The sequence below is a fragment of the Asterias amurensis genome, chromosome 13 (assembly GCF_032118995.1).
Source record: "Asterias amurensis chromosome 13, ASM3211899v1".
NCBI lineage: Eukaryota > Metazoa > Echinodermata > Asteroidea > Forcipulatida > Asteriidae > Asterias > Asterias amurensis.
In genome coordinates this window covers 826,086-849,411 of record NC_092660.1, presented here as the reverse complement: position 1 = coordinate 849,411, position 23,326 = coordinate 826,086, and the positions used below count along the sequence as shown (strand labels likewise).

Here is a 23,326-nt window from a genome sequence, read left to right as displayed (position 1 = left end):
GCGTTACACAACACACGGGACCAATGGCTTTACGTCCCTTTCGAAGGACGAAGCATCATGGCTAAGTGTCTTGCTTTAAGCACACAGGTGTCTCGACTGGGACTCGAACCCACACTGCTGGTGATGGTTACACAACAACACATGCGCCGTGCATAGTGCATAATTTGACAAGAGTTGAACCTTTGCTTGATGCGTATAATGTGTGCAGTGGTACAACACAAATGCAAATATTGCTTCACTTCTTGATCAAAAAAGTCTTCCGCATTAATTAACAATGACCGATGTGGGAAGGAAGCAATACAAAACATAGGATCAATCAGAACAAACCCATGAGTTAAAGCTTATTTGATAAAATTAATCAGTATTTATTGTTTGTACCATACATAAAATGGATGAAAAAATATGTACACATGTGGCTATATACAATCATGATACAACTTGGTATTAATACAAGTTCAAATGATATACTGTACTTACAAGTAGAAAATGAGGTTCATTTCCTGAAATAGAAATCTCACCAAATGAGGTCTTCTTTGCAGCTTTTTTCTTCTTTTGATCCAAACAACAACATGAGTTCACATAACACAAACATAATACACCTCGTATATAAGCATTGTCTTTTCTAAACTACCTCTGGACTTGTGTTTGGATCAGCCAATACTTTTAAAACTTGTCTTAAGGTGGCAACCTTGTATGTCTTGTGCCCCACCTCTGACACAAGAGGTTAAGTACATAAACATGCTCATTAAAGTCACCTGACCATTTTCCAACACTTTCTCCTTAACAAATTTTTATCAAATTGGATCAAGGTCTTTATTTCATAAGAAATACTGAAGAAATACTTTATAATAAAATTATCTTACAATACTGTACATTTATAAGAATACTGTATCACTCGTTTCCAAAATTAAAAACAAACTTCTTCCGTTACAAAAATACACTTCACATAACTTGGTCCTTTTCATCTTTAGGCAGGCTGTAAAAACACTTGTTTATAAAAGTTATTGCGTTTTCTTCACAATCCTTGGTCCTTTTTTCATGTGGATGACTTCCTTTATGTTAACAAAAAATATGTGAATGGTCCCAACATGTAGCACATCTGTGATGTAACATAATTGTATTAAAATCATAAATTTAAAAACCTTCACTTCAAGAAAATTGAAAAAAGAAAAAGAAGTTTTTCTTTTTGATGTACCCCTCTCTAGAGAAAATTACAATTAAAATTGCAACATTTTGAAAAAGACTTTCAAATAATGTTTGTTTTCTAAAATAACAATAGTACTAACTTTTTGATGTACCCCTCTCTAGAGAAAATTACAATTAAAATTGCAACATTTTGAAGACTTTCAAATAATGTTTGTTTGTTTGTTTTCTAAAATAACAATAGTACTAAATGATTACCCATAAGACACTTTTTCATAACCTTTTGACTTTAAGGGGGGGGGGGGGGTGGACTTGTAGTCTTTGAGCCAACTGTTCAAAGTATATTACTTAACTTTACAAACCTTTCTTAATGACCGATTCAAGGCACTTTCTGTAGAAGTTACTTACATATCAGTTACCCTACACACACACTCGTTAAACACACTTGTTGTACAAATGTACATTGATAAATAAAGACAAGGTATGCCATTGGCACTTACTTCCAAAACCTAACTTTTCCCAGAGCTTCTAAAAACCTTGAGAATTCAATATGTTTTTCAGGAATTGCAGTGCATTGCAAACAGAAAGTGTTCTTCCCTAACGTTAAAACTAAAAAGTTGGCTTTTTGATGTGAAACCTCAAGTGAATTCCACCATTTTGTTTTTGAAGAGTTACCAATGTTGTACCTTGCTTTTGATGCCCCTTGCTTATATTTACATCAAACACAGTTAGTATTCACAACAAACAGTGTGTTTGTTATTTTAAAAATATCTGAAGAGGTGAAGTTTGGACGGACTTATTTCTATCAATTGTATAAAAAATGCAAATATCAACGAGACAGATATTCACATACATACTGATAATGTTAATGAATATGGTTTCAAAAATGAACATGTCACTTAGAGAAAAACGGTTGCAATTGTTATTAAGTAGATGTTGCAAAGTGAATACGTAGTGGAAACATAAAAGAAACTAGAAAGTAATAGTTCATTTACAAATGAATGAGTTGTTAACAAAGTATTACCTGTGGTGGATACGTCTGAGATTTGTACACAAAATTATACACAAATAAAATTGTTTATTTATCTTGTCTAAAAACACCCATTTGGTTATTTGTATAATATATAGTTGTTATCCAATGTTTACAATTAATTTTTTTGATTTATATTTGGAGCAAAATAATCTGATTGAATAAACGCAAAATGGAACATAAATTTATAAATAATAACATGTGACACTGACAGATCAAGAATGTGTGGCCAAACAGCATATCATTCTGTCATACCCTGTCCTATAATATACACAAATACACAATCGTTCAAACTAAAACGTTTACATTATCAAATGTACATATCTTTTTAAAAACAAAAGTTTTCACTTTTTCATACTTTAAGACATTTGATAAGAACCATTGCTTGGTTTGGAGTACATGTTAAGTGGTGGATAACTCCCAAAGTAAAACAAACTGTTGAAGCCAAATGTAGAAGTTACTAGAAATGAGTTTGTTGGTGAACTTGAAATAAACTGGGCTCTGAAATAACTCTGCAACTGAACAGAAAACCTTGCCAGTTAAATTCTTAAAATGACTGAATGTTAAAGGATTTTTCTGAACTATCTGTATTGCTGACACCGATAATTTGTAAGAACTTTTCAGCTTGGTTTTATTTTAATTGGGCAAGTGGGATCTACAAAATGGTCTATCTGTAAAAACACATAAAAAATTAAGGCACCTAGCATTATCTTGCTACCATTTCTATCCATGCCCATTTTCAAAGAGATGCTGAAGCAGAAAATACTGCTTAAATACCTGCTTATGAACAGGATACCTGTCATCAATTGTACATGTGACATGGTATTTTGGATGGTGACCTTATTCTGGTTAGCATCATTTTGTTTCGCTTAGCTTACTCTATGAACTTGGGCCCTGGTGGTTGATTTTAGGGTTAGAATCCTGGCTAAGACCTTCAAGCAATGAGTTTGTGTAAGCAGCTAGCCTGGCCTCCATACATTCAGAGCCGTGTGAATACAACATGCTTCAGATTTCAGACAGATTCAGGCATCTTCAGACAGATTTTTGTCTGGGTTAGGGTTAGAATCCTGGCCACGGCCATCAAGCAACGAGTTTAACATTGTTTCAGCAGCTAGCCTGGCCTCCATACATTTAGAGCCGTGTAAATACAGCATGCTTGAGGAGATCAGCAGAGCTCTCTCGGTTTACAGGCTTGTGCTCAAAGCAGCGAAGTAACAGATCTCTGGTTGGGGCTGACAGGTCTTCTGGTACGGGAGGGGGTCCTTCAGCACTGGCAATCTGTCATCCAACAAGAAACAATCACTCATTAAAATCACATCACAGTGGAACTATATCATTGATTTTAAATTTGTTAATCACGCGGCATCTTATACCCGTTTCAGACAGGCACGACTCTGATTCTTAATTAACTATGTACATGAAAAGTTTGTCGTCTGAAACAGTTAGGAGTGACTGTATGCACTAGAAGTCCAAAAATACACTGTTGCAGAACAACTGTGGAGTGTCTTGGTTTCGGACGCTGATCTTGTCATGAGCCTATAGCCAATGTAAATGCTATGTTGAAGAGAGATGTTAACCTAACCTTAAAAATGAGCTGAAGATGATTGGAGATTGCGGATGCATTCCATGGAGGATTGGCAGTGGACATCTCAACCATACAGCATCCAATACTCCATACGTCGCATGAACGACCATACGTTTCACCTCTTAGTACCTGGTCAAAAAACAAAACACCACTGTCAAAAAAGTTCAAACATTTAAAGTTACCGGCTTTACATAATCTTTGTTCAAAAACGCTACATGACACGTGTGCTCAAAAGGCACAATTGGTGTCTCGAGTAAATTTGTTTGTCTAAAAAATTACAGAACATAATCTACGGGTATGATACTTGGCCCTTAGGAAAAAAGTCAAAAATGTTCATAGACCTCTTGCAAGCGATGTTATTTGAGTAGGGCACCCTCACTTAAAGGTCAAAAGGAGGTTGATTATTGGCTAATCCCGTGCGCCACACGTACACATCTGTGCGTTGCAATTATTACGTCACTGTTTTACCTCTAAGATGATGGCTTGATGATGTCAATGCATAAGGTCTATTGGGTACTATTAAGTGCTGACCTAATCAAGATGTACACATGGTTTGGAAATCACTTCAGCTGAACAAAACAAACTAACTTAAAAATCAACCTGGAATGGTTTTAACCATTCCAGGTTGATTTAAAAACATCAAAGGTCCACAATCTCTGAATTGACTTACCTCGGGTGACATGAACGCAATAGTTCCGATGAGCTGACCTTTGAACTCTCCCTCAGCGGTGGCCTTTGATGCCATCTCGGCAGCGGTGCCGAAGTCTGCTACGCGTAAATGCTGACCCGTACTGTCCAGTAACAGATTGGCACCTAGGTAAATGAACAAAATATGTAAATACACTGTTGAAAAGTTACAATAAAATTTTTGATGGTTTCTATTAGAAGGTAAAATGGATCGATACACCAGGAATAAAATTTGGTCCATAGTAGGAAAAAATTTTCATGAAGGGCTGCCCTACATGTTAACCATGTACACATGCTGTAGGCTTCGATAGCTTAGCAGGCTATTTAACCACAATTTTCAGAAGTATGAAGAATATCATGTCTGTTACACCTCATCAAATATCAGAAGAACAAAATGATTTATTTCCCATTACCTTTAAGATCTCTGTGCACAACATGCTTGCTGTGGAGGAATGCCACACCAGTAAGAAGCTGTTTGGTGTATTTCAACAACACCGCCTCTTCAAAAGCACCATAAGCAGACAGAACGGAGGCCACTGAACCACCTGGGGGTGGGGAAGGAGAGACAGATGGGATGATAGAGAGGGTGGGGAGGTATTCACCGATAAATTGATTTCATGCACTTCACCAATACAGGAAGCCCTTTATAGCAAACAAAACCCTATGCAGAAAATTTAAACCCCAATGCCTGGTTCATACTTCATGCAAATGCTGCGTGCAAAGGAAATTATTTTGCATCCAAATTGGCTCAAACGTGCATACCGATTGTTGTATCACCAAGATTTGCTTTGCATTTGCATCTGCAGGAAGTATGAATCGGGCTTCACTTGGCCCAGAACTTCATTCATTAACTCTGTTTACCAAATCAAACTTCTAAAACACCAGCCAAACAGAAAAGAATTTATCAAAATCTTTGAAACCAAATTTAGGACAAGATAGAAAGATACAGTGCAACAAGCTGAACACCCTGTTCCGATTTTGACTAAGCTGGTCTATAGGACGTACCTGCCATCCACTCCACAAAGACATTGAAGTGTCCATTGTGTCTCGTTGCACCAAGCAGTCTGACAATGTTCGGGTGGTCCAACTCCTTCATGAGTTTGATCTCACGCATTAAGGAAGACACAACTTTCTCTTGGTCACAATTTTTATTCCTGATGAAAGAAACCTGGGGGAGGGGAAATAATCATTTTTTGAAAATTAACTTCATGGTAACAATTTATAATTTCTAAAAGCACAATGAAAATATCCTGGATTAATAAATGAATTTTTCTCAAATTTTCTTATATATTTCAAAATAACCCACAGCAATTGCTGTGGTGCCCTGTGCTTTTGCTGTGGTGCCCTTTGCAAAGCTAAAATACAAATAGTGTCCCCTTTCCAGAGGAAAATTGCCATTCCTCTTCATGAGAGAAGTTCAAGGCCTGATACTTTTATGTAGTTTTAAGCACGAGGGCCAAGGCAATTTCTATTGTTCACCTGTATATAAAAAGCAATAAACCAAATCTAATCTAAACTAACTTAGTCTTATCTAATCTAAATATCACCATACCTGTTTGACCGCCATTAATGTTCCCGTCTTAATATCCCTCGACTGGTAGCAGCTTGAGAATGCACCGGTTCCCAGCAGTACACCCTTAACCCAATGCTCCTTCTCTACGTAGCACTTCTCTCTTGGTGTATCACCATCCTAGAAAAAGAAAGAAAGAAGAATACATGAATATTTAATTTAAAAATCACAATGAGGAAAATATTCAAAGTTTTGGGGGAGATGAACTGTGCACATCTAAAGTCACAAGCCGTAAAATAACCCACAGCAATTGCCTTGGTGCCCTGTGCTTTTGTAGTGGTGCCCTGTGCTTTTGCCATGGTGCCCTTTGCAAAGTTCCAATACAAATTTAAAAAAATCCTCATAGAAGTGCCCTTTACTAGAGGAACATTGCTGTGCCTATTCAAGAGTGAACATCAAGGCCTGTGAAGATATCTACATAACACTTACCTCACTCTGTATGTGAACAATGACATCCTCGTCCTTTGCAGGTGTCAATCCTGGTACCACCGGAAGAGGGTTCTGGGTAATTGATGTTTCTAAAGCAACAGCAATGGCTTCTGCTTCCTCGATCTCAATCTGCTCCTTGCAGCTTGGGACCTTTGGAGCATGCGTCGGTGACGACCAGTTGGCTGTTGCTACCTCGCTCTTGAAGGTGATGGCACGATCGGTGGGTGAGCAAGGAGACATGGATAGGGACAGGTCGGAGAGGTCCTCAGTTTGGTTGTTGGTGGCCCTTTGGGGTGTGCCATCGCTCTGGGTGGCCTGCACACTATTTTGCCTTGAGCTTGCCTTACTCCTGATGACAACGTGTGGTCTACTTTGTCCCTGATTATCCTGCACCAATACAGGGATTTTGGAAGCTGATTGTTTGGATTGGGTAGCACCTTGTGATGGTGGGGTGGGCGGTGGTGTTAGTAAGCCCTCTGGAGCTTGGGCAGTCTCACTGTCTCTTTCAATACCATCCTCCAGGTCCATGACAACTCTCCCATAGATATGCATATCCGTCTCCTGCAACCGCTCTGCGACATTCCTAGAGGCTTCAAAGTCATCCAGAATGTTTGTGAGTCGCCGCTGTATCCCATGCTGCAGGTCATTGTCAAGCTCTGCCACGGAGTCGCAGACCTTCTCGTAGAGCTGCGGCATGTGGACTGTGTTCCGCGCGACGTTCACAAAGAGTCTCTTACCAAGCTTGCAGATGCGGCTGTGGGCGTTGGGTATGGCCGTCAGGGCGAAGCGTAGGACACACATCAGGCGATTACAGTGAGAGTTGTGTGTTGGAACCACCTCATGCTGATCAGGGACATACTCCTCTGGAAATTCTTTCATGAGTTTCTCCAGGACGCACAGGCGACCAAGATGGGGTTGCCACGCTGGCTCGAAGGACAGAGATGAATCATAGATGCACTCCTCGACGTACTCCACTGCGCCAAGACCAACCAAATCTACGAATCGATAAAGTCAAAATTAAGTTGAAAAACAAAGTTTTTGTGCAAAGCATTTTTGCTCTTGGATGGGGCACCTCTACGAGAAAATAGCTGTAGTCTAAGCCGCTGTTTCTGACACAGCCTTTAGTTGATTCTGTTTATTTTGAGGAAGGAAAGAGAATTATACAAACCTGATGCTGAGACTTCTCGACCCAAGGCAAGCTCACCCGCTTGTCCTTTGCTCAGCTCAATTAGAGCAGAGATTGAGAGCTGACTGGTGCGTCTATATAAGAAAGGACACATAGAATGATGCATAAGGTAAGCGATAATCATCACTGCATCGTAACATGAAGGGTAAGAAATGGCCAGGGCGACTAGTGAATTTTACTACCTGACTTGTCGCACCTCGAACAGACGCGACTTTGACACTAGTTGCAACTATTTTTTTATTCCAAAGGTGCATTGCGGCACAATAGTAAAATTCATGCGCAAAGGATAGAAGGATTGTGTAAACTATGTTGTCATGAATAGTTGTGAGCAACACAATTGGTTCACCAAACAGGAAGACGCATCTATATTTTGTAGTAGTCGTGGCGGCACGATAAACCGACTAGTTAAAAACAGTAGACGCACTAGTCACCCATATATTATCCACCCATCACGCCCAGACTTGGCTGCAAATTTTTACTTTGTTTGTGAAAGTTCAAACTTAAAATGTGTCTGGAAAAATTTAGAACGACTATTTACCTGTTTCCGTCAGCACACTTGAAGAGAATTGGTTCAATGACCTGCTTGAGTTGTTGCCTCAATCTCTGTCTCTCGTCCTCATTGAAACACTGAATACAAGACAGTAGAGTCCGCAGTCCTTTCTGTTAAGAGATAAAAAAAAACATTGCCGCTTACATCAAGCTTTACGGTCAAAGGGCAACATGAAGAGATATCCTATCAACAATTCATCTTGTTTAAAATGATGGTGGCTTGGTGCATTCCATGGCATTTTAGGAGAGGCAAGATACTACACCAGTCATATGAGAAACTTCACATTATAAAATCAAAACATTGTTTGAAATAAACACTGAAGCAAGCAATTTTCGTGTAAGATTTGATGTTTTCTCAACCTTTACCCCGCAGGTACCCATTTATACCCCTTGGTAAAGAGAAGCAGACTCCGATGACTAACCATCAGAACTTACCAGTGAAGCTACGTACACCTTGTACACAGGATCTGAGCATCCAAGAGCAAGTATCTCACAGCAGCTTTTGATCAACGCTTCGTCAATCTGTCTGTAAACAACACCCCCCTCTTGTGTCTGCATCTTGGCACGCATGGCTGGTCTCAGGTGATGGAAACCAGTTTCTCGGAGGCTCCACTCTCGAGAGAATAACGGCCGAATGATTTCTTCAGAAAATTCCTGAAAAAGAAAAACAATCAACATAAATACATGGTGAAACTTCAGTCTTAAGGTACCATTGGTATTACTGGGCCCATTTTCATGGATCTTCAATTGCCTATTTCGTTGCTACGAGGACGCTTTTTGACGTATCTATGTTTGTGACAAACCTACATTACATGTGAAGCTTGAAAGTTAACGCTATGAACATTTCATCGCGTCTTTTTGACGTATCTATGTTTGTGACAAACCTACATTACATTGGAAGGTTGAAAGTTACCGCTATGAACATTTCATCGCGTATAAGGCTGTAAAAATAAATAGATAGATAGAAAAATAGAATGGTTTCTTAAAACTGTCCTTGCAGCACAAAGGCTGAACAAAATAACAACATTACATTTTGAAATTGAATAAGGGGAAACATAGGCCACAATATATTGACAAAAAAAAGAAAGAAAATATGAATAAAATAATTCATGACCTACCACGATCCAAGACATGGTCTCTGGAGGCAGCTCGCTGTTATCTGATTGTTGCCTGCTGGCACGCCTCATCAGCCTAGGTGAGGGTGCTGGAGAGGGTTGTCTTGTATTAGGGGGTACACCGTTGCATTCGTTAGGAGGTGTAACACCGCCATCCTCATGTGGACTGTCCCACTTTGTACGACAGAGAGGACAGTTGAGGGCTTCATTCTGTCTCTCACACTCCGATGCCCCTGTTATATTTTAAGGGGAAAAAACGGCAGTTGTTAATAGTCTTATTTCAGATAATTATATGCACTGGAATTTCTCCAGCGAAACACTTTCATAGAAAAAATTACTTACAGTCAAGGACTACAACTTATAGAGGCCATTTAGTTTTATTTGATCAACTCTAATTCTGACAAGTCTGCAAACACGATACACAATGTGTGATAACCGTCTATATGTTTGGTGCCTTCCGGATCATGCCAACAAATCCACAGACACCTCACGGCATGCTTGACATAAGCACAGAATTACCTACTTCCCTAAGGGCCGATTCTTTGCTTACGGTTAGCAGAGCCATGAAATTTGGCCCTGGTGGCAACACAGTGGTGGTGAAGCCTGTTACAGCAGCCTTCTTGGCACACCAGAAGACTTTAATGCGATACATTTTTTTATAAATATATGGCAACACGGTGGTGGTGAAGCCTGTAATGGCAGCCATCTTGGCACACCACAAGACTTGAATGTGATATATATACACTTACAGATGGCAACACAGTGGTGGTGAAGCCTGTTTCGGCAGCCATCTTGGCACACCACAAGACTCTCCCCATCTATCATCTCCAAGAGGCAGATTGGGCAAAGGTCCTCTTCCTTATTGCTGCAAGACAAAACAGTGTATGCTATGAGTTGTAAACTAATGTAATGTATAATAGGCTAATGACAGATGCTAACAGCTGCTTATGTTAATTAATGTCTATCTTATGACTGCGTATGCTAATAAAAAATAAGGACAGTTTCTCAGGATATGATGCCTGTCATCCAACCAAATTCTCTTTGATTATTAAAAAGTATTGTTGTACCTCCTCTTTTTATGATAGCAGCGTTTTATAATTTTTGTTACAAAGGGTAATATTGAATAAGATAAGTATAACAAGTTTTGCCAAGAACATTCCTAAGGGATTATAGGTCATATTTGACAACGACCTTTGATAGATTATGGCCAGGTCAATTGAGATCTTGTGTTTTTGGTGTACAAAACACCAGACAGAAATAAGCAAAATTTCAAAATAATTTAGACAAAGCATTAGTTTGAGAAGCTAGTGTTACAAAATTGGAGTGACTGGTTCCCACTCTCTTACCACTGATCGCTATTCATTGTGCTATCGGAGGAACCGGTGCAGGTAGATGATGTCATCTCTACTGAGCCCTCATTGGACGACTTCCTCTGTTGCTGATTGGTCGCTTTTGATGATGAACGTTTCAGACGGGTCTTCTGTCTGGCTTGATAGTTTCTGAATAATGTTTCAACCTGTGGAAATATTTTTCAAGTTGAAGTTTATAAAAACCTCTTCTAGCACAAAGAAAGTTACTAACTATTCTCGTGTTGGTATGGTTATGATATTTGGAGCTTGGAAAAAGTATGAATATTTCATGGAGTACAAGGGCTGGCCTACATGTACATGTACATAATGTGTAGGCTTTAATGACTTTTCAGGCTATTTAGACACAATGTTTTCAAAATGTTCTAACGGCAACATAATCAGGAAAGTAGGAAGAATATAATGGCTGACATAAGAACATTGTTGGTGTGCAACAAAAAGGTTTTGGTTACAAGTGTGCCTTGGCACTTCATAGATGTACATGTTTGAAACTTCAAAAAATGAATCACTCTACATCTATCCCAATTGTACACGAAACCCAATGTAGAACGTTTTGCATGCAGCCTTTTTCTCTGCACAATGTGATAGTACAATAACATTAACATTTTACTGATGTTGTTTTAAGATGGTATCCTGCTACGTTTTGCCGGCAAGCTCATCTGCTAAACAAACAGCTCTAAGAGGGAGAGTGGCCATTAGTGGCTGACTTACCTCATAGTTCATGAGTGTTCTACTCCATAGCATCGGATCTCCTTCTTTTACTTGGAACACACGAAGCATCACAAATAATACATGCAGACAAAATGGACCCTTTCCACAGTTACAATTCTGAAAAACCAAAATGAACGACAAATAAAGTTATACATCAATATGAAGTTGCAAACGACACACAAACACTGGGTAAATTTCAAATAAATTGGGATTGAACAAAGATATTGACTAGAGCGGGATTCAGATCAAAAATCGTGCTGGCGCTCTATCAAATGAGCTATCTAGCCCTATGTTGGTGGTCTCCTTATTGTCTCAAAAACTTTGTTCCGGGTGCCTGTCAAAAGAAATACCAAACTGACAATATATCCAAGTTGTTTGGCAAGCAGCCAATTAGATATTAGTCAATTATGAAGTAATAGACATAACGTTTAAAAAATTGTATTTAAACTAAATAATTTGTAAGAAATGCTAATTTTGAAGAGCCAAATATAGCCCACTTTGATGACATCACCATTAATTCTGTCTGGTTGGTCATATATTATTTCCTTGGTTTTATTACAACTCTTAAGAACTGTAAATTATTATAGTAATTTTGTGAAAAGAGAAAGTATTTATTGCAAATGAAACCTCAATTTGTTTGCCAACCAGTAAATTATTAACGATTATTATACCCTTCATATAGGCACTATACCGACATTCTTGGTACTAATTTCACCTACAGTCAATGACAGCGCAACCATGATTAATAACATCTGTTCCTACACAACAAACTCTCACCCAGTGTATCATGGTTGCCATAGCTACAGCACACAAGAACCTACGCTGCGTGTATCCAAGAGAAATTACTGCTACACCAACGTGCTAATACACACAGAACCTAATGGCGATATCGCCTTGAAATTTTAAGAGTGGCATGCTTGAATGGCTAATAAAAATACAGGCAGATGTTTTTTTCCTCTATTTCTAATCCTTCTCTGATGACGGGTTGAGGCAAAAATAGCCGGAAATGATTTTCTTTTTCCTCGTAACTGATCTCTTGGGGGGGGGGGGGTGTTTAGTTAATGCAAGACAAATATTTAGTGAAATCCTTGGTCCGTTATTAAATGTATGAACACTTTATCTGTTACTGTGGTTTAGAGGATTTAGGGGATGGTTTTGTTTGGTGGATAGCACCATTTGATATTATCTACTATTGCTAAGTAGAATTTATTTTTGGAAAAATCAAACCTGCTTCGTTTTGAAAGGACTTAGAAGATTAAACATTAAGAATGTTGAGTTACAATATCGATAAAACAAAACACAGCAAATGTTTTTGTAATTGTTTTGCAGATTTTAGTATGTGATCGAAAGGAAACATATTCATTTTGTTGATGACTTATCAGGGAAAAGGTTTTGTTCATTGCTTAGCCAAGTATGTATACTGTTGTTAAACAAATTCAATGTTCAAAATAATCTGTTTATGGTTAAACATTGAGGCTTTTGCTAACCCCTCCGTCATGATGTTAACTGCAATTTGTATATTTTAAGTATTGTTGTAACCCTTCCCCTTGGTTATGAAGTATGTTCCTTTTTTGAAAACAAGAAATCAAACCAAACCAAATCAAAAGTAAGGTACCTGCGGTCCAATGACGACCTTGTATTTGTGATTGGGTGAATCTCCACCAATCACGAATGAGTTTGGTCCGCTCTGTTGTAGGAAGTACAGTCTGGCATGAAGTGACCTTTCAACTCTCTTCCGTAAGATTTCTTCAGCAATGGCGATACAGATCTCCCCCTGGGGGGAGGGGCTTCGCCTGTGTACGAAGGGTGGGGATGGAGGGCGGGAACTCTGCGAAAAGGGAAAAAACATCTCTTATTGCAAATTTTCATCTTATTTGAGCCTAAAAGTATTTACTTAAATTTCTTATGAAACAAATAAAAAAAAAGAAGAAAGGGCTTCAGGAAAAAATAAGGAATTGGTGACATTTGAAGTTTCATAGTGAATTGAGAGCGTAACTGAGATAAAAATAAGACTTGTATTTACAAAAGAATTGAATCAGAGTTAACCAAGGTTTTGGATCCAGAAGTTAGACTTCAAATCTAAGATTAACTGTTTACAACTAGATCCAAAATATAGCAACTGTGCAGGTACTGTTCTCAGGATATTTGAACTTTTGTTTTGATGCATATTAAAACATTGAATTTTGTTTTCGATTTGAAGCAAACATTGTAAAGAAAACTTAATATAAAAAAAGTTTTGCTAAACCAATCAATGCTGTCCATTCTATCAAACATTTCTAATGCTAAATGGTTTTCATAAAGCATTATCCATCATTCACTGTGCACCTCCTTCTATAAAACGTTAATTTCCAAAGAATCTATCAAGAGAATACTGATTTGTGACGCATTCAAGGTTTTAATACCTGCATACATTTTAAATTGATAAAGCCTTGATTATACGCTACTCTTCACGCGCCGGATTGTTACTTCCCGACATTGGTGTGTTTGTTTGAATTAAAATAAGTCTATGCTTACTCAACGGACCTTTGCAATGAAAATCTTGCCACCCTACCCCTTTATTAAAATTTTGATTATCTTCTAATTTGAAAACTGAAGGACAACTGGTTCCTGTTTATTGTTTTAGACTCTTTTTTTGGGGGGGGGGGGAAATTCTAACTGCAAATAGCACAAGTTATTTTCTTCTTTCATCTAATTGTCTAAAAGAGACATTCAAAATTGAGCGGTGCATCTTATGTCAAACAGAGGGTTGCTGGTTTGTAAAATAGATTTGAACCAAATAAATTTTAGAGATCTGCTAGGTGTTTGATTTTTATAGATTTGGGGCATCTTGAGTCCAGACTCTTGACAAAGTAAATTCTTACCGCTGGGGATATTCTTGATCGATGTCTCGGTATCCTTGGTGACGTGGGAGACTCAGATCGGCAGACAACCTATAACAAAATAACAGGAAAATTTTGACAAATTTGTGAGGAATAGCGATTTGCTGAGTGCAATCTACCACTGTCAGGCCTGTATGCTTAGATTTGAAAGGGAAAGGGCACGCTACACAGTAGGCAATTTCTCCTTGGTAAAGGGCACCCTTTAAGGAAATTTTAAATGACACAAGATAAAAACATGATAAACACATTGTGCAGGGTGCATGTTTCAGGCCTGTAGGCTTAGAAATGGCAAGGGCACCAAGGCATTTGTCCTTGTGAATTTCTACTGTTTTCAAGGGCATGACGGCGACGCCCAGGGGGCATAGAGGCATTCGCCTGGGTTGCCTCCATGAAGAATCAGGCTTGCATTGTTTGCAACACACAATGTCCACGTGGTCCATCAAACCACTATAGCGAGCAGAATCAGTCGAAGGTACGCGTCTGACAGACACAGCAAAGCTAGCTTATGAAATATGAATCATACGACCTTGATGAATCACAAGAGAAATTACGTGAACCTCCCAGGCACTGGGAGAAACGCAAAATGAAAATGAACCGAGAAATAAGACGAAACAAGGAACGTCGCTAATGGTAAAGTAAAAACTGGGACTGGCACAATGCTAAACACTTGAACATGAATGCTATGAATCACTAAAGACAGTGTACTGAATGATTCATGTATTGCAATTGAACATGAGTATGATAGGATGATAGAGTTTATGCTATTGAAATCACCATGTCTGTTGGGCCCATTGCTAACTGGCATTCTGCGCGAAAATGTACGCTTATGGCCAGTCAGGTTCTGCTATTCACTATTTATCATAGTGACAAATTAAACTAACTCAATCTTATATTCACAGATCACAGTTTGTGATATTTTGGTTGGTATTGGAAACGAATTCAGCGTGCTTAGGCCAAACTTTAAAAACTTGGTTCCAGAATGTCCTCCTGTTTTGAAAAATCCTGAGGAGAATCCTTTACTACGCTAGGCCTCAAAATAAATCAACGACACCAACAGCAATTACCGTGGTGCCCTGTGCTTTAGCTGTTGTGCCCTTTGCAAAGTTCCAATGCAAAATTTAAATTTTCCTCACACTGTAGAAGTGCCCCTTATCAGAGGAAAGTATCTCTGCCCTTCAAGAATGAAACTCAAGGCTTGCGATGCTTTGATAATTTTGCCAAATACACCATTTCTAGAAACTCATTGTCTAATGCAGATGGACATGTGATGTAAAGCGCTGCATATCAACGGTTCTTAACATTTCAATTAATTCTGAATTCGAAGAAGTGTTCTCTGTAGATTAGGCCGACGTGAAATCGTTATGTGAGGCGTACCGCGTACCGTGTACCAGCGCTGCGCATCCACCCCCCGCCCTGTCCGATGTAGGGATGGTGCATGTAATTAATTGAATCATGATGACACACTGTACATCCCAGGGTTGCAATAATTACAGGGACCAATGCCATCTGATTTATGTGGTATTGTGACGCAGTAGATATCTAATCCCTGACAAAAAGGTGCTTATTAGAACACGATTCCCTCGGATGTAAATTTAGTTTTCTTTTAGACAAAAACTAATTAATTAGGGCCTTTAAGCAAAAACTCACAAAATCATACAGTTTGTAAATGGCTGAGTTCTAAAAGTTTAAAATGTTGTCTTACTATGAATGCATTGTTACTGTCAGGGTTTGCTCTTAACTTTTTCATTGACTAGTCAGGGGGACCAATCGCTGGTCCTCAATCCTATTGTTATTATTACTGGTCCCTATTTTAAAGTTTCCTTTCAACTATATAGATTGGGACTTGTAATTTCAAGTAATATAAAAAGCCAATGGTTTGCATAACAGGGAAAGTAATAAACTAGCCAGTCGGACTATTTGGACAGTATTTTGTCTGGCTCTGGGTTAGTTTAACTGTTCTTTGGCTCGCGGAACACTGTTAAGGGAGAACACTGACTTTACTGAGAGAAAATCATTCGGCTTGAAAGGTTTAAATAGTAATAAAAAGCAGTAACTTTTACCCCCGCATTAGAAACTATTATTGTAGGTGTGCTGTAATAAACTATGTGTGTTCTTTCGACAAAGATATCTATCAACCATTTTGTTTCAGGCAAGCCACATTAATGCAATTTTAAAAACAACACAATAGAGAGAACAAAATTTAAAGACTTCATGCATTGTGCATAAGTTGGATGATCAGATGTTTTGCACGACATATTCTATGCTACGCAAATCAATGTCTTGTCAAGGCCTCCATAGTTTGCGACCATATTAAATATGCGCAAAAGTGTCAACACCCAAGCTTGCATATTCCCATAAATTATCTGAATCTAATCACAGAAGATAAAAAAAACGGGAAGAAAGCCCTTAATTGAGCGTACCAACGTGTGCACCAGCCATGAGGATTGCTCGAAGAGTCTGTTACCATGACAACTGGGATGTTTTGATATCTGACGTAGATGGCTGCCTAGCAACAAGGTACAATAGGCAGTTGTAAGGTTTTGCCTAGCCATGGTTACAATGTGTGATGTAAACAGCATTGGCTTTTAAATTATTTCGAGAAATTTCAAGCAAATTGGTGCATATCACATTTGCCGTTTTTGGCCACATACAAATAGAGCATGTTTTCTTGAATGTTTTCTTGAATGAAGCATACATGTACATGCCTGCTAAGGAACGTTTTTTTCTTTCTCTATTTTATACTATCCCTTCTGCATAAATGATACTTATTCTTTTGGAACCTTCTTTTTGTCCATTTGAAATCACTTTGATGCCAACATGAGCTCTTTGGGGTTTCAAGGAAGGGTTTTGGGGGTTCATTTTTCCAGAGTCATTTTGTTCATAAAATTGTAGGATTTTCAAAAGTTCAATCACCCAGGGAAGGTTTTTCAAAATTTGACTTGAATTTTTATGCTGGCTTTGTTTCAGACAGAAAAATATTGGCAACAAAATGTTTTTCATTTTCATAATGAATGCTAACTTGTTCTCAATTACATGTCTTCTGCTTTCCTACTCATTGTTTTTGAGAAAAATTTAGATTCATTGTTTTTGTTAATTCAGCCCTCCTTTTGTTTGTCTGTTTGTTGTCTGATTATGCTTACTGTTTAGTCTGTTTGTTTGTCTGTGTGTTGTCTTGAATTGTTGTAAATAAGCAGGCATTTGAATTTCGTTCTTGAAGGGGCACAGTAATTTTCCTCTTCTATGAGAAAAATTAAAATTTGTATTGTCACTTTGTAAAGGACACCAAAGCAAAAGCACCACGACAAGTGCTGTGGGTTATTTTGGGGTCTGTGAAAGGGCTTTTGAATGAAGAATTCAGAATTCTAACAAAATAAAACAGCTGAATGCAGATGGCTATAGTCGGTAATACATGTATTATTGTGAATGACAAGTGAGGCATGCTATTAAACAAATTCACTATTGCTCCTTTGTTGAAATGAATCCAAAGAATGAAGTACAAAACTTTATAACCGCCCAATGTCAACACCAATTTCTATAGGCTCACAATGTCGCACATAATTTAAATTCAGACATGCGTAAAGTGGAAGGTATCTCCCGCCAAATGTACGCAAGTATTTTGACACCGTCGCACACCCACTGAACGACGCATCCATTCGTGACAAACTAACCCCACGGTTTGGCAGTCACACAAAGCCACTTGTCTGCGCTCACACGTGTACGAAGGATGTTGAATGCTTTCAGTCATACAAACTGTAATCGCATTTCAATTCAAGGACTGAGTCATGTGATTGTTAAAATGTTTGGATAAGGACTTGAAATTTTGTGACCCCGGGGTACAAAGTGTGGACGATTTTAAAGGTTTTTTTTAGTGAGTGGTGTTGTTTCTAAAAAGGGTGTGGTGTTTATGACACTTCAAAACATGCTTTTAATTTCAATCATTCTTTTATTGCAAACTCTTCTTACACTATGAACACTTTTGTAGAGTTTTTATTCTTCTTTTTTAAAATGATTTTCCCACCTAATTTCTTTAATAAAGTGAGTAAATTTCCTTTGTGTTGACAATGTCATAATCAACAATGGCCCCAAATGAACAAAGTTTGACTTTAAGTTCATGCACTACAAGCTCTGCTTGTGTATTTGAAGTAGAAAAAAAGGCGTACCATACACTTCACTGCCAGTTTTTTAATCATTACACAAAAGAAGTCAATACTATTTGTTATTCAAAAACTTGCTGCAGTAAAAACATGTTTGCTTTTAGTGTGGACATACCAGCCTTGTAAATAATGCACGTAGCCCGCAAGCCACACAGGACTGCAGTCAGTCATTATCTGTTCACAACCGATGCCTGATAACGTTATTTGAGTGGTTCCTGATTTGAAGATAATTTTTAAACCTCTAACCGTCCACCCTTAGGGGACTTTCATGTCATTGATCATTTGGGCAGAAATTAAAATATTGTTATTTAAAACATTGTACTTCAGAGTAACTTGTACACAAAATTCCTGTTCAAAAGTGATTCAATAAATTTCGGTGGAAAGTATTTATGTAGGGGCTTGAAACTTTATTTTTGAGAAGGGAAACTCCATTCATTTTGTGAAGGACACTTCCATCAGGAAAGCTAGGGGAAACTTTTAAAGGGGCGCCAAGGCCAAGTTCAGGGCAACAGAAGCTAGCCTTTTAATATTCAAGATTGTATTTTTTTTAAAAGTCAAATCAAACTCAAAAGCATTAATGTTGAAAGAATAAACTAACGGATGGACCACTAAAATGTTTGGGAACTAATGAAGTGACATGCTAGTGAAATAAATTATATTTTATAAAAAGATTGTCAACCTACCTGTTGTGTGAAGACCGAGTCTGGGTTCTGTTTTGGCGATGGGGATCGTCGCGTTCTTAGCGTAGCTGGCCTCTTTATTCCGTCAACCTTGCTCCCAGACGACCCAGAGTTCAATGTGTTTAATGCAGGGGATGGAGGGCGCACCACCTAGAAAAGAAAAAAGGAAATTAAACAATTAAAATATTGATGCAAATAGAACTAAAGGGTTTAAGATTACGACTTATCTTATGAATCAAATGACCAAGTTGATTTACACCCGTTTTGGAAAGGCGCGCCAGAGTTGTGCCGAACCAAATAGATTAGGAGCAACTTTATATGAACACTTGTAGGTCTACCAAAAATAAATTTGAGTTTCAGACAGGCAACCTTTAAAAAAACATAACATTTACATTACAATAGGTTTACCTCATGACAAAATCAACGTCTGAACCCAAGACGCTCCAGAGTAGTTCCAAACAACTGCAATGTATCTTTGGACTTCTAGCCTGTCCAGCCGTTTCAGACGTCAAACTTTTCATATTTAGAATTTGGTTTGGCGCAAATCTGAAGCGCCTGTCTGAAACAAGGGGTTAACGCCACTGAGTTTTTAATTTAATTATTCTGTTTTCTGTTGTACCAGGTACAGCTCATGGCGTTTCAAGAATTCAAAATTTACCTCATTCTTTGAAATATCTGAACTTACCATTGGTCCTCTGCCTCGTTGTTTGTCGTCAGCGTCTTTTTTCCCAGCATGCATTGCTCCTAGCCGCTCTCTGATTCGCTGTTTTTCCAGCGGGTCCTCCAGCTTGGACATCCATTTCTCTTTTTCAAACATCCTGGATAAGCACAGACGGGTGCAAAGTTTAGCGATTACAGTTTTCATGAATAAAGTCCAGGATTTCATGATGAATGAATCATTCGGAGGTTTGAATAAAGAGATTTCTAATGAACTTTACGAAAAGCTTACATCATGAAAAGATTTCACACTAGAAATAGTCAATTTCTCTCTCACACAAACAAATCTATCAGTTGTCTTGGATTTCCTGTACTGCAAAAATGTGAGACTTTCAAACTGAAAGATGATAGACTTAACAAGTTTTATTCCGGGAACACAGTCGACTCTTCTTTGACGTGTTCATATAAAAGGGACCACTGAAAAAGCTTGTCACAATGGCGTGTTCTATATGATCAAATTTGTACTCATGTCAAAGGTTTATATTTTGATGACACTTGATGCTATGAAACAAACCTTAAGAGTTGAGACAGTTCTGTTAATGTAAGTATAAACTTGAGCAACCTTTTATTTGTACCCAAATGGTCAAAGTAAGATGCCACGTTGACAATAAGGATGACCCCAGAAAAAGGGTGCTGCGTATTATGGGATTGTACATGTAAAGCGTCAAACTGTGTTACTGGATTCGATGACGTACTTAGTTCAACGTCAATCTGTATTTAGTTTGTTGATATGACCAAGCATGATGTCACAAGGAAACTCCATATTAACCAAGCAAAAGACATCCCTTATAAGGTTTAAGATGAGGCAAGGTCACACAGTAGGCTAAATTGTTGCAAACAAAACCTGTAGAATAACCGTTTTCTTTGTGATTTAAAAAGTAATCTTCTCTTGAAATAGAAACTAAGAATGTTCTCTGAAACGTGCCTACTTCTTCTTCTTATCTAGTCCAGGCTATGCTTAACACTATGACACTTCTGCTTAACAGAAAATTTACAGCAAGTTTTCCCAGTATCTTACCTCAGCTTTCTTCCTGTTTGTTGATCCACAGTTCTAAGTATCATGTTTTCAGTAGTTATCTAACTCACTAACTCAGTTTTAAGTGTAGAATGTCCATTCAAATAAACTATATTTTTGAGGGACAAATGAAACTACAAGTTCCAAGACAAAATGATTCTGACAAATCTGTAACGTGGCTGGATTTTTGTGACTAACACCGGTGCAAACATGTCTATTTGGACAAACGGAATTCGGTAAAAACAACCAAGAGCCAATCATTTCCTGTTTTTATGACCTAGCCCAGGAAGAGAGATTTCTAAAAGTGACGAGTACTAACTAGTGGCAATGGAAACTTGTATTCAAGGTTTATTTATTCAGTTCTTGTAGTTTCAGTCATTGAAACTGGTGTAACAAAGTGACAGTGCGAGTTTATAAATAAAGATAACACTTTTATAGTGATCATCTGGGCCCAATTTCATAGAGCTGCTAAGCACAAAAATTTCTTCCTTGATAAAAACAGGATTACCAACCAAATTTCCATTTGTTACATTGATTGCTACTGGTATTAAGCTGTTGTTTGCTAAATCCTGAAAATCACGTAGAAATTTGGTTGGTAATCCTGTTTTTATCAAGGAAGTTATTTCATGCTAAGCAAATTTTTGTGCTTAGCAGCTCTATAAAATTGGGCCCTGGTTAAAGGTGCAGGTTAAGGTTCATTCAAAAATACTAAAACTTACAAAATACATCACAGAAACTTTAAAATCATTATCTATCATGTATTTACAAGGTGACAGTTCAAAAAGTAATTCTTCAAAAACCCTGTCTTAATTTGATACTTTTCATTTTAAACTTTGTTCAAACTGGAAAAGTTTCCGCATGGCGCCACCACTTTTTCATTCGAAATAAAATAATATAGTATCTAATTTACCTGATTGATATATCCCTTTTTGTAAAAAAGAGTGAAAAAGTGGTGGCGCCATACGGAAAGTTATCCGTTCAAACTAATTTAGTTTTACATAGATCATTTCTAGATTTATGAAAGACCTAACGGTACCCCCACCAAGCAATTATTTCCAATGTCACCCACAGCATGCACACACTCCACAGCTAAGTGCAATAACTTACAAAAAATTAAAAGTAACACATCCTGTACAATATTATTATCCTAATTAAACGAGACATTCATTGCTACGCTGCATGTACTCACCCCGAGTTACTACCACAAGCGGCCCCAGGCCCAGAGCCCGAGACGGCCTTGTTTACAACAGCGGGTGACGCAACAGACTGCCCTGCCGTACAACCAGCCGCTGCCCCCGTTGGGCTCTCAGCTGGTGACTGGTCCTTCTTGTGGTGCCGTGCTCGAGTTTTACTCAACTCCGGAGAAGGGTCGCGACTGGAAGGCTTCCGTCTGGTCCTTTCTTTTCTCTGCTGATCCATTTAAAAACTCCAGTGAAAAAATGGTTCGTGAAAAACTGAGAAGTTCTTGTAATTAAAAATAATAATCCCAATCAAAAGCGTGAAAACTCCAGGCTCAGTTAGCAACGTGGTTTTAAAAAGTATGTGGTCCAACCACAACACTGGAAAAACTTTACGGGATCTCCAAATTAAATTGCCTGATCGTAGTCATAATTAATTAATCCAAAGTATTCCAGACGACTCTAATTGAGGTAGCACATCATAAACACCCACACACATCCAAAACAAACCGCAGAAGGTAATTCCTAGACTGATTTTGCGAGGTGGTTTATCACAAGTTATTATCATTTGCCCACCCCAGTGACTGTTTTGAATAAGGAATGTGGTTGTGCAGTAGCGCGGTTGTGTATAACAAAAGCATTGAATGAGATCATTTCTATTTTTAGAATTGTTTGGCTGGTAGCCAATCTCTTTTGTTGTTTGACAGTGAGCGGACAAACTACAAAGGCGAGCCCGGGAAAAATCGATACAAGATACTACGGTGGCCCAGAGGAAACAGCATCTTGAGGGTAAGTCAAAAATGGAGTGTGCTTATTACTTTATTACCTATAGATAAATAAATATACAAAAAGAAAATATTATATAAAATAAATATATAACAAGAAAATAGAAGCAATAGCAACAATCAATTTAATAATTCAATTGTTCTTGTTCTTTTATATTTAACCATCTTAAATTAAATTTGCCTGATTATGTTTAATGTTTTATGTTTTTTTTATAATAATATTGTTAACAATATAGATAAGTTGTTTTTAATTGTAAACTGCGATTTAATTTCTGCAAAATGAATGAAGTGAATTTCCTGTCATATTGGCTCAACTAATCACCAACTTTACACAAACGCGCTCAGTCAAAATTTAAGTTTTTAACGGTGAACATGTACAGCGCCCTCAATCAAGAAGCTGAACAAGGCCAGGAAGTGGTATAAATTGGATTGATCGATTATACTATTTGGGTGTTATCATCATGCAAAGTTTCAAATCGTACGTGTTTCAATTTATTAATTTTTAATGACTATTCTCAAAACATCATCATTAATAAATGTTAACTA

The 23,326-nt window shown here is 37.9% G+C and overlaps 1 protein-coding gene across 1 annotated transcript; it reads right to left on the bottom strand.

Annotated features, from left to right (window-relative positions):
• Positions 1 to 334: 334 nt before the first annotated feature.
• Positions 335 to 22,571, bottom strand: LOC139946088 (mitogen-activated protein kinase kinase kinase 1-like). Its single transcript, XM_071943693.1, has 19 exons — positions 22,007 to 22,571; positions 19,771 to 19,903; positions 19,089 to 19,235; positions 14,234 to 14,302; positions 12,988 to 13,200; positions 11,373 to 11,489; positions 10,641 to 10,810; positions 10,044 to 10,159; positions 9,298 to 9,527; positions 8,615 to 8,833; positions 8,169 to 8,290; positions 7,613 to 7,704; positions 6,445 to 7,439; positions 5,998 to 6,135; positions 5,451 to 5,613; positions 4,859 to 4,990; positions 4,429 to 4,571; positions 3,756 to 3,887; positions 335 to 3,451 (listed from the first exon to the last, which is right to left on the bottom strand). Exons 1-19 carry the CDS (start codon positions 22,234 to 22,236, stop codon positions 3,305 to 3,307), a joined length of 3,708 nt encoding a protein of 1,235 aa, XP_071799794.1. The 5' UTR covers positions 22,237 to 22,571; the 3' UTR covers positions 335 to 3,304.
• Between the last annotated feature and the right edge of the window lie 755 nt (positions 22,572 to 23,326).